A 12047-nucleotide genomic window follows, 5' to 3' on the forward strand; every position below is an offset into this window, starting at 1 on the left:
ATTTGATAAAGCAAGATTTGAAAGACTAATCTAACACCTCTCCTCATCTCACCACTCACAGCTAAACTCAGTCCTTTGGCAAGGCATTAGTGGCTTATTCCCTGACCCAACTGATCCCCATACAATACAATAAGATGCTATTGAAATCATCCTTATACCTTATGTATATGTGTGTACAAACAAATATGACCTCAGAGATTCTGTGAAGATCAAATGAGGTAAGTATGTAAAGTCTACTGCAAACCTTAAAGCGCTATAATCTGTTACTATATACATGAATATTTAAAAACTACAAGGATGATGATATAAATGTGTGTGTATATACTAAATATGTACATAGGTATATATGTGTGTATAAAAATATAATATATGTATGTAAGATAACAGATAATATAATAGGGTCATAATTTATACGTATTTTCTGTAGACTAACACTCGCTACTACTTGTGATGTAAACATATATGCATGCATGTGCAATACACGCAGGCATATATACATCACATGTGCACACATGTACACACACATAGTATACCTGCATGTGTATGTACACACATACATACAGATCACCAGTTGTAGCAAGTTTTAGTCTACAGAGAATTACATTACCATATAATGGAATTCTGTCATTACGATAGGTGTATTCCTCAGAATAGTTTGCTAGGGAAGAAGCTCCCCTATAAGGCCCAAATGTCAGCAGACCAGAGAACGCATCTTCTTATACACAGGTATGTCATATTCACTCAAGATTTCCTGTTTCTTCTTCAGTCACAGAGATGGTATGTGTTTCCCACATAAGAGCAAGAACAAACCTCGAAGCCAAGAAAAGTCCCGCTCTAGCTGATGTCAGACATGCACCCCAGCCACATGAGCCCTGGGCAGCTTCCTTCACCTCTCAGGGCTCCAGGGTACACTCTAAGAATAGAAGGTAAAGGAATCTCCATCTATCCATAAAATCACAAAGGGTATAAATGGTTGTCCACAAGTCTTCATACTGTGTGCCAGCCACTGTACTGAATAGTACAATGGGGATATACAGAAAGGTCAAATATCGCCCCAGCTCTGGAGAAGCCTGCAGTCTAATGGAGAAACAATATGCATACTATGTACCAATAAGCTATGGGCAGGGTTCACTGAGATAAGCAACAGAGGGACAGCACAAGCAAATAATTCAGCTACAGTAAGATTTCTGCCAGTTATTTGAAAAAGGAGTGTTATACAGGAGTTTTGTTTTTCTTTCTCAATTAGAGAGTGGAGGGTGGGAGGGAAAGGAGGATTTTGGCTGATAGAAAAATATATGTAATTTAAAAAAATGTTCCAGAGAGTAAACATTATTAAAGATGATATATTTGGGGAATGGCTGAACAAGTCGTGGTATATGATTGTGATGGAATACTACTGTGCTATAAGAAATGATGAGCTCAATGATTTTAGAAAAACATGAAAAGACTTGCATGAAATAATGAAGATCAAAGCCAAGAACCCTGTATACAATAATAGCAATATTGTTTTAAGATTAACTTGGAACAAATAAAGTTTTTTAAATTTATTATAAATATCCAAATTAACTGTATAGGACATATGAAGAAAGATGCTCTCTGCATCCAGAGAAAGAACTGTTAAGTATGTATAGAATAATTTTATATACATATGTATGTATATGAATATGTGTGTCTAATGGTAACCTTCTCTAGGGCTGGCATGGAGGGGAAGCAAGGAAAAAAAATAATTTTACATGACAATTTTGTTCTATGTTTAGATGGAATTGTACATAGCATGCAATCATCTTTTTTATTGTACCAGGTTATGGAAATGCTGGTTCTATTCCATAAATTAAAAATGAAATAAAAAAAAAACTAAACTAAACATGATATCATGACTACTATGCCGGTGAAAATGTCCAGCCTGGTTCTTAAAAGGGGAATAAGAAGTCTTATTCAAAGAGCCATACGCCTGGCAGAAGACCTTACCGTTTGCCCCTCAATAGCAGCTCTCTGGCGTCCTAGGACATCTTGCAACTGAGTGAAATGCTGAATGAAGGCCACCACCTCTGCCTGAAAGCGCTGAGTGTGGACGTATTGCACTGACGCCATCTGGAGGTTCACTCGAATGTCATGCTCTCTTTGGAGCAATGGGTCAGGCCGCCCATATCTAGGAAAAGTGATAGAAATGGGAATCCACGATGAACAAACTATGTTGGCTATAAACCGCTTAGGTCAATTCAGAGCCACACTATCCATATCTTTAACCATTAAAATGGAACTCAGTACTGCATTTTAGAAAGCAAATTCCAACATGACTTTTCTATCCTGGATCCCTGCAGTAGGACAATCTGGTATAGTACCTAGGCCACTAGACTGGGAGGCAGAATTCACTCCTGACTCTAACTGAAATATTAACATCCAAAAGACATCTCCACACATGCATCAACTTTTCTCCAACCTAGGGTATTATGGTATAATAAATGTAAGTAGAGACGCTTTGCATGGTGGACAGAGCACTAAACTCAAGAGTTGCAAAGACCCTGCCTCATATACTGACTGAAGTGTGTGACCCTGGAAAAAAAATCAATGAACTTCCCTTAGCCTCAGTGACCTCATCTGGGGATAATAACAGCACTCCTCTCCCAGAGTAGCTGTAAGGAATAAATGAGCAAATAAAAGTAAGGTGCTTTTAAAACCTAATAGCACAACATAAATGTTATCGCTGTCATTACTAAACTCTCAGAAATGGACAGAAATGGGGAAAGTCTGGAGGAGGGTCTTTGAAATTTCCTTCAGAGCAAAGTCTGCTTCAGTCATCACAGAGGTGGAGACCATTTAAATTTCCCACATTACATTCCAGCATGACCCACTTAAAAGGAGTTTCATTTTAATGTGATTCGGTGTAATACAGGCCTCCTCATAAATGGGACTGAGCCACTTTAAAAGTAAAAATGGTCCAGCCTCCAAAACATTTTAAAAATGCAACGTCTTTAAATTTTTTAGCTCAAGCAACAATTTGGGACAATGCACAATTATGGGGAAAGTCCCAAACAAGAAAAGAATGAATCATTTTACTTGAATATCTGGAAGATGAGAGCTTCTTCTCCACTGGTAGTGAACCTCTCTCGGTAGAACTCTCCATGAGAAGTCAGGTCACTTAAAGACAAGCTCCCGATACTTCCTTGTAAAGCAAGATCTCCCTCTAAGGATGAGAAAGAAAGAATAAATGACTGGTCAGTATTGATCTGTTTCACAGGGCTATAATGAAGAAAGCATTTGGTGAACAGTCAAGTACAATGTCAATGAGATTTAAGCTGCCATAAGACACTGATGGCTCACTAAGCTATAGGGAATTGAGAGCCTGATGAGCCAACAACCCATAACACTCATGCGATTTTGACTTTGTTATCTTTGTCTAGATTTTACTCTGAAAAGAAACTGGGGGAGGGGGGCAGCTAGGTTGTGCAGTGAATAAAGCATTGGCCTTGGATTCAGGAGGACCTGAGTTCAAATCCAGCCGTAGACACTTGACACTTAACTAGCTGTGTGACCCTGGGCAAGTCACTTAACCCTCACTGCCCCACCAAAAAAAAAAGAAAGAAACTTGGTAGCCACTGAGCCCACCCATAAGTGAATAAGAATCTCCTCTCAGTACACTCCAGAAGCATTTACTCATCCAGCCCTGGCTGGAAAACCTTCAAGGAGGTGGCCCTCACTGCTACCGCATGATCGAAGGTGGCCATTTAAATTAGGATAGCTCCCATCATTTGGGAGCTTGTTGTGGTATAGGCCTAAATTGACTTCTTTGTACCTTCCACCAATTGTCCTATGTTCTAACTTCCTGGGCCAAGGAGAACACGTCTAATCTCTCTCCCACTTCCAAGTACTTCATGATAACTATCGTGCTCCCCCGGAATCTCATTTCCTCCAGATTAAACATCTCCAGTTCCTTCAATTGAGTCTTCTAAAGTAGGACTAAAGCTTCTAACCACACCCTTCCTGGGATACTTTCCGGCTAAGCAGGGTCCTTCCTACAATACAGCACTTTAGGCAGTCTGAGCAGGCAGAGCACAGCAAGATTATCATCCCCTAGTCCTGAACGACAGACTTCTCTTCCAGTCTAACATCCCATTGGGAATTATGACTGCCACAGCACACTGATACCTCAGTAATCTTGCCATCCACTAAACACCCCACAGCTACATCAGATAAAACGACTAGACAATATTTTCCATCAAATACTTATGCTGATTTTTTGAACACATGTTTGAGACTATATGTATGCCTACTAAATTTCATCTTGGTAGAGTCAATCTAATGTTCTAGTCCATCAAGATGTTTTGGGGTCCTGCCTAAAGTATTAACTAAGGCAGCTAGGTGGCACAATAGATAGAGAAGAGGGCTTGGAATCAGGAAGACCTCAGTTCAAATCCAACCTCAGATACTTACTAGTGGACAAGTCACTTAACCTATCTGCCTCAGTTTCTTCATCTGTAAAATGAACTGGAGAAGGAAATGGAAAACCACTCATGCCTTTTCCAAGAAAACCCTAAATGGAATCATGGAGAATCAGGCTGAGATGACTAAACAACAACAAAAAATGTTATCTAATCATTCAAATGCTGTGTTGTCGGCACTGATAACAGGGCCAAACTCAGGTCCCCAAAGCATTCCATGAAAGGCCACTTTGCAAAATATAGGCTGAGAGATCCAGAGGTGGCCCTCAACTCTAACTCATTCATCTGACAGATGGGAAAAGCAAAGCCAAGGCAGGTTAAGGGACCTGCCCAAAGCGGAATGTGGAGGCAGGGCTCCTGACCAAAGAGCCAGGATTCTTTCCACTGTACCACACTTTTCCTCATGGCATCAAACCCTTAATAAGCACTCAATGGTCCAACCAGTTTTGGATGTACTTAACTATATTATTCTCCAGCCCACATTTCTTCATCTTTTACACAAGAGCATGAAAAAACTGAAAATCAGTGTTTTCAGAACAAGAGCAGCGGCAGTCCTGATGTACTCTGCCCTCATCTGATCGATTCTGGGGCATTCTCCAGAGTGATGGGTACCACATTCTAGGAATGGCACACCTAAGAACGAGAGCATCCAGAGGAGAAAAGCAGAATGGTGATAGGCCTCCAGATCTTGCCATCTGAGGACTGGCTGAAAGAAGTGGGAATGTTTATCCTGGAGAACAGAAGACTCGGGAGATCCATGGCAGCTGCCCTAATGGTGCTTGGTCTGGTTTTTCCTAACTTTAGAGCATAATGCCTGGCCCATGGTAAGCACTTCACACTAACTGGAAGAGGGACAGGACGTGTTCTGCTTCATCTGAGGGGGCAGAACAAGGGGCAGAGGGAAGGCTACAATGAATCTGATTTCAGTTTGACTTACAACAAACACTACATCCTTCCATGTTTCCCACATGAAGCTCTCTATGCCCCCGTGGGCCTGCGCACTGCCTGTCTGCCCCTCATGCTCAGGCATTCTCCCTCGTCAATCCCACCTCAAAGCTTCCCTGCTTTCCTACAAGACTCAATGAAAGGACTCTGCAGTAGGCCTCTCCCTTCCCCAGTTTCTAGTGCCCTCCGCACTGAGATTAATAAACAGCTATACTTTATTACATATTTTATAATTAAATAGTTGTTTAATGTTATTTACATAAGGCAGCCAGGAAGCACAATGGCTCAGAGCACTGGACTTGGAGTCAGGAAGACCTGACTTCGTCTCAGACAGCCGTGTGACCCGGGGCAAGACACTTAATCTCTGATTGGCTCAGTTTCCTCATCTGTAAAAATGGGGATAATAATAGCACCTACTTCCCAGGGCTGCAGTGAAGATCAAATGAGATATATGCAAAGCACTTTGCAAACCTTAAATTAACACTGTATAAATGCTAGTGGCTGCTATTGTTCTTACTGTCACCGTTATTACATGGTCTCCTCCTTCAGAATGTGAACTCCTTGGGGGTCAGAATTTTTTTTTTAACTTTAAAAAAATTCCCATCTCTTGGCACAGTATTCAGTGTATGGCAAGGGCTTACTAAGTGCTTGCTGACTGACTGACTGACTGAATTAGTTAACTGAAAGTGGAGGTAAGGAGCTGCCTTTCACCAAGAGGACCTTAAGCAAAGGCTGGATGACCATGTGTTAGAGACACTGCAGAGGGGACTCTCCAGCAGGCAGGCTAGATGGCATCTGGAGCCCTAAGGGAGCTAAGTGACCCACTCCACAGGGTCATTTCTGTTCCAGTCCTGCAGGACCCCAGCCCTGAGATTCACCAGTTCTGTTCAGTACAAATGCAAGTGTCCATACAAAAGGCTCAGTAAGAATTCCATCCACCCAACTACGGCAGAGCTTCCATCTCCCTCACAGTGCAGCACCAGTTTCTGTATCAGACTCCCATGACTCATGGGTTAAAGAAGAGAAAGCCACTGCTTGCAACAGGCACCTCTTTCCTGATCCCTGAATTTTGTCCCACTTACCGGAAAGTCCAACTTTCCTAGGAATCTTTTCCCGATGAAGAGAAACAAGTTGTAAAATGCTCAAGCTTAATTTCTAGGCCATCCTTTCCTTTGCTATTGATAACACCTCTTATCTTTCCTGTTACTATGTAATCCACAAGGAAAGGAATTGTGTCTAATTCACATGCTAAACCCCTGTACAATGCATTTACCCAATGCATCGATGTAACTTATACATGCAGAAGAATATATTCCAAGGTAGAAAATGCCACTAGTAAGTATGCATTCTTTTTCTACCCGAATGGCATTTCCCAATGGATTACAGCTAGGCCTATAACCATAATCAATTCAAGTCATCAATCCAGCTATCACCCTGTGTTGCCTTCAAGTCATCAATCCAGCTATCACCCTGTGTTGCCAACTAGATTTATGATTAGAATACTAAAGCCTTTGCCATTTTATGAAAGGTTCACCCACAAAATGTCCTTACCAATCATTTCCAGATGAGCCACTAACTTGGACACATTTGCTTTGGCCAACTCACTGGTAGTCTTATTCAGCACAAGAGAAAGTGAATGAACCTAGGAAAGCAAAAGAGAAAGCAAAAAAATGATCAATATGAATGAAAATGAAAGAGGAAAAAAAACACATCTTTCAGCGAAAAAAAGTAACTCTGAAAATTATAACTTCTAATAATATTACTATCAACTTCATTTGTTCCAAACCCTGATCCGGTGGTAGAAATGGGAAGAAAGGAATTGAATATGAACTTTTCATTCCTACTCAGCATTACTGCTGCTATGCTACATCCTCACCCAAAGAGTCAATTAGCAAATGAAACTGAAAGACTTTTGCAAGAATAAAAAGCAAAGCCAACTAGAATAAGAAGGAAAGTGGTCAATTGGGAAAAAAAAAATTTGCATCAAATATTTCTGATAAAGGTTCTGATGATTAAGATATATGCAGAATTAACGAAAATACATGAAGACCAAGAGTCGGTCTCCAATGATTTCACCAAATCACTAACAAGAGAATAAACAAACATATCTCTGAGGTTTTACCTCACACCCAAGCAAACTGGCAAAGATGACAAAATATGGTAGGCAAATGCTGGGAGTGATTTACATTCCTCTAAACGATACTCTCCTATCATTCCATCTCTCACTATGCCTTAACCCTCCTAAACCTATTCTTTGGCCTCACCAAGCTCTTCAGCCATTATACTCCTCAGGCTTCTCCCATGCCATCAGCCAAGATATGACTTCACTTTTCTCCCTTCCCCATTTTAACTCTAGAGTTAATCAGTTTGATTCAACACTGTCCTCTACTCTTAAATCCCTGGTCTTCAAGTCCTATTGACACTCATGTCTCATTTAACTCTAACTCGGGATTATATCCACCATCCATATCTTCAAGAGATTTTTAAGTTCTCACTACTCACAAAGCCTCCACCTTAGTTTAGGCCCCATTACCTTTTGTCTGGACCTTTGAAGGGCCTCCTAATTTGTCTCCCTGCTTCAACAATCTCCCCATTCCAATCCATCTTCCAAACAATCACCAAAGTGATTTTCCTTAACTGCAGATCTGATAATGTCATTCCTCTATTCAATAAAATCTAATGACTTTATTGCTTGTAGGATTAAATAGACACTCTTCTTTGGGGTAGTAAAGCCCTTCCCAACCTGGCTCCAAATACCTTTCTAAGTTCATTATAAATTATTCCCTTTCTGCAATCCACAGTCTTCCTCACACACAATACTTCATCTTTCATCTATGTGCCTTTGCACTGGTGATCCCCATGTCTAAAACTCACTTCCTTCCTCATTTCCACATCATACAATCCCTCATTTTCTTCAACACTTGGCTCAAGCAACACTGGCAGGAACCCTTTCCTGAGCCTCCTACAGCATTGGGTTTTTTCTTCAATGATAAATGAAAATTAAAAAACCAACATTCTGAATACACACCAAAAAGCTAGCTTTAAAAATAATTACTTTTGTCAAAGCAACATTTAAAATCCTCCAAAGAGATAATGACAATGTATTTAGAATTTGCTGAAGCAGGGGTCAGTAGCCTCTTTTGCCCAGGGTGTTGAACAGTGAAACTATTGCACTGTAATGGTTGAGAAGGGGACAAAATGGAGGACAAGAAAGAAATGAAAATTGAAAGGGGATGAGAGAGAAGAGAAAGGCAGAAGACAGTGGGAAGAACAAAGAAACATATTAAGGGAAGTTTAGATAGGGAGGGGGAGAAGAAAGGAAGAAACATGAATTCACTGAGTGGCATAATCATGCCATAGATGGCCTATCCAAAATGAAAGGATCTTTATCAAAGATCAGTGTTAGAAAAAAATAATCTCAGCAGTCACTTAGAATCTACCTGTCCTTAAAAAAAATGACATATATTCTAAAAATACCAAAACTGACTAGAAATGCTTTCTTCAAGTCTCCTGACTAATCTGGATAGGTCTGATGCAGTTCCCCTGTAGAAGCAATTATATGCAGAATAGATGAAGTCAAGTTAAACACTCAATTTCAAAGTCCAAGGAAGTAATGAAACTCGCTGTTATGGGTATATGAAGAACATGATCAAAGGAGCAAACAAGACAACCAAGACCATCAACTGTGGTGGCTTCAGAAACCTCATGTACCTTATTAACCTAAAAGGCCAGAGGCCCTGGAGCATTGCAAAAGCATCCAAATGAAATGTTATTTTCCCTCCATCAACAAGGGCTGCTTCTAAAGAAATGCCATCTAGTGAAAAATGAGAAAGGATGACAGAAAGAAAAGACAGAACAGATATAAGTGGGGGAGGGGGAGCAGAAATGGAGTTGACAGAGAGAATTAGAGATAGATGGAAATGGATTTCAATAATTCTGCCTTGCTGCTCACAGAACTATGACTTAGGATCCTCATATAGCCACACCTAACATTGATAAGCTACTTTAAAATTTATAAGGGATTTACATGCATTGTATCATTTTAGATAAAGCAGCTCAACTGTTGCTAGTAACAATTCATATCAAAAGAAGTGGTATGGGGTTCTGGCCAGATGGTGATGGGGTAGCATCTAGAGGAGCCTAGAACCCTGACAAACAATTCAGAAAAGCTCTTTAAAAGATAGCGGATAGGGGCATCTCGGTGGCGCAGTGGATAGAGCACCGGCCCTGGAGTCAGGAGTACCTGAGTTCAAATCCGGCCTCAGACACTTGATACTTACTAGCTGTGTGACCCTGGGCAAGTCACTTAACCCCAATTGCCTCACTAAAAAAAAAAATTAAAAAAAAAACACCTAAAAACATAGTGGATGCAACAATGGTAAAGAATATCAAAGAAAATGGACATAAACTCTGCCATCTGGTCCAGAGCTATACAGGAAGACTACCAGAAACCTGCAGCAGTGCTGAGTGAAGGCAAGGCAGGGTAGGCAAAAAGCCTCCCCAGCTGGAGACAGTGCCAGACCAGAGCATCCCACATCTGAACACAGCCAAGGGAAGAACGAGACCAGCACCCATGCAGCACAGCCTCCAGGCTGCCAGCACCTAAGTCATTGCAGGGCAAAAGCCTTTCTATGAATATCAAAGTGTCAAAAATAACAATACTATTATTTTGGAAGGTCTTTCTGCCTTATCTCCATCTTACAGAGTCCTTGCCTTCCTTTAAAATGTAGCTCAGGGAAGCTAGGTGGCACAGTGGATAGAGCACTGGCCCTGGAGTCAGGAGGACCTGAGTTCAAATTCGACCTCAGACACTTAACACTTACTAGCTGTGTGACCCTGGGCAAGTCACTTAACCCCAACTGCCTCACCCCCCCCCCAAAAAAATTTTAAACAAACAAACAAACAAATAAATAAATAAAATGCAGCTCAAGGGTCATCTTCTGCACGAAGCCTTAACTGACTCCCCCAACCACTGGGGAGTCTATTTACTAACTTCATAGTTGCTCAGCATATGTTTATGTGTACCTGCATCCTGCACAGGAGATAAGTGGCCCATACCTGAGCTACAAGAGAAAAGGCCAGGACAGCAGCTGGGAAGTAAATATCTTAGGTCAAGCAGGAGGTCTGCTAAAAGAGCTACTGATATCCTACCGGACCCCATCCATGTCACTGAGAGAGACAGAGCCAAATTCAAGTCTGGGACTACATAAAGAAAAGAAGACAGGGATGTGAATAAGAACAACTCCTACTCTGAGCCACAGAGAATGAACCAAAACCCAGACACACCTGCAGAGAGTGGGAACTAGTCTTTGCCACTACCAAGAACTAAGTCAAGCCTGCCCATAACATTTAAGAGTGTGGGAAGGGGCAGGGTCTGCCCCAAGCACAAATTCTCAATCAAGAAAATCAAAGCTGGAGATAAATAAGCAGAAGAAAATGCCAAACCAAATGAAGAAATGCTATGGATTGACAGAACCACAAGAATAAGTATAAGTATGAAAAATGTGACCAAAAAAAAGCTCTTGATAGCATATAAAAATTTTAAACAAAAATTGTCTAAATCTATTAGAACCAGAAGGAAAGGGGAAAACAAAAATATTCCACCTTCTGAAAGAAATCACAAAATAGAAACTCCCAGAAGTCTCATAACCAAAATCTTTTTCCTTGTAGGATTATACTCAGTTTTGTAGAGTGTTATTCTCGGTGGGGTTTTAAAATTTTTTTTAATTTAACTTAATTTTTAAAAAGTTATTTTGGTCGTATGTTTTAATTTTTCTGCCTTTTTGAATATTGTATTCCAAGAACTTCTCTTCTTTATAGTTGTAGCTAAAAAGTCTTTTGTGAGTCGGATTATATTTGCTTTAGCACTTGAATTCTACTTGTAGAATAAGGTGGAAGTAAAAACTCATTTACAATAAAAACAGCTAACATTTATGCAGAGATTTTAAGGTTTGCAAAGAGCTTTACATCGACAACTCATTTGATCCTGCAATAACCCTGTGGTATGTGCTCTTATTATCCTCATTTTACAAATGAGGAAACTGAAGCAGAAGTGATGAGATTTGTCCACAGCTGGTAAATGTCTGCGGCAGACTTCAAACTCGAATTTTCCTGATTCCAAGGCCAACCCTATCCACCTTGCCACCTCACCACCTCAATCAATTACCCAAGAGACCGGCAAAGGTTAGATTAGAGGACCATTAGGGCACTTCCAGCTCTAAAATGTTATGATCTATAATTGTATGTTTTCAGGTGTGGTTTTTTTTGAAAATTATGTTATTTTCTTCCTTTTGTTGAAGTAGGGAACTATGGGTGTAGAATGTTAGATACATCAGAGCCACTGTATCATTTGGCTTACCTGTTTTGTCTTAGATACAACAGAACACTGTGAGGAAGAGTGTGTGTGAGGGTGTTTATATGGAAACAACTCTGATGTAAAACCAAATTAATCATTAAATCCTTAAAAACAATAAAAAACACCTTTCTATGAATATCAAAGTGTCAGAAATAACGAGACTATTATTTTGGAATGTCTTTCCTCCTCATCTCCATTTTAGAGTCCCTGTCTTCCTTTAAAATGTAGCTCAAGGGTCATCTTCTGCACGAAGCTTTAACTGACTCCCCCAAGCGGTGGCTCCCTCCTTCCCTTCCTCCTCATCTGCC

At 40.5% G+C, this 12047-nt stretch overlaps 1 protein-coding gene across 6 annotated transcripts in view; it reads right to left on the reverse strand.

The window, feature by feature from the left end:
* The window catches only part of VPS13D (vacuolar protein sorting 13 homolog D), a 338497-nt gene that overhangs the window by 276878 nt on the left and 49572 nt on the right, over positions 1-12047 (reverse strand). For all 6 annotated transcript variants that reach the window (XM_043991354.1, XM_043991352.1, XM_043991351.1 and 3 more), the window contains 3 exons: positions 6936-7026; positions 3058-3184; positions 1969-2149 (listed from right to left, as the gene is read on the reverse strand). In XM_043991354.1, the coding sequence (XP_043847289.1) occupies positions 1969-2149; positions 3058-3184; positions 6936-7026 (399 nt within the window). The remainder of the gene's footprint in view (positions 1-1968; positions 2150-3057; positions 3185-6935; positions 7027-12047) is intronic.

The sequence above is a fragment of the Dromiciops gliroides genome, chromosome 3 (genome assembly GCF_019393635.1).
Source record: "Dromiciops gliroides isolate mDroGli1 chromosome 3, mDroGli1.pri, whole genome shotgun sequence".
NCBI classification, from domain to species: domain Eukaryota; kingdom Metazoa; phylum Chordata; class Mammalia; order Microbiotheria; family Microbiotheriidae; genus Dromiciops; species Dromiciops gliroides.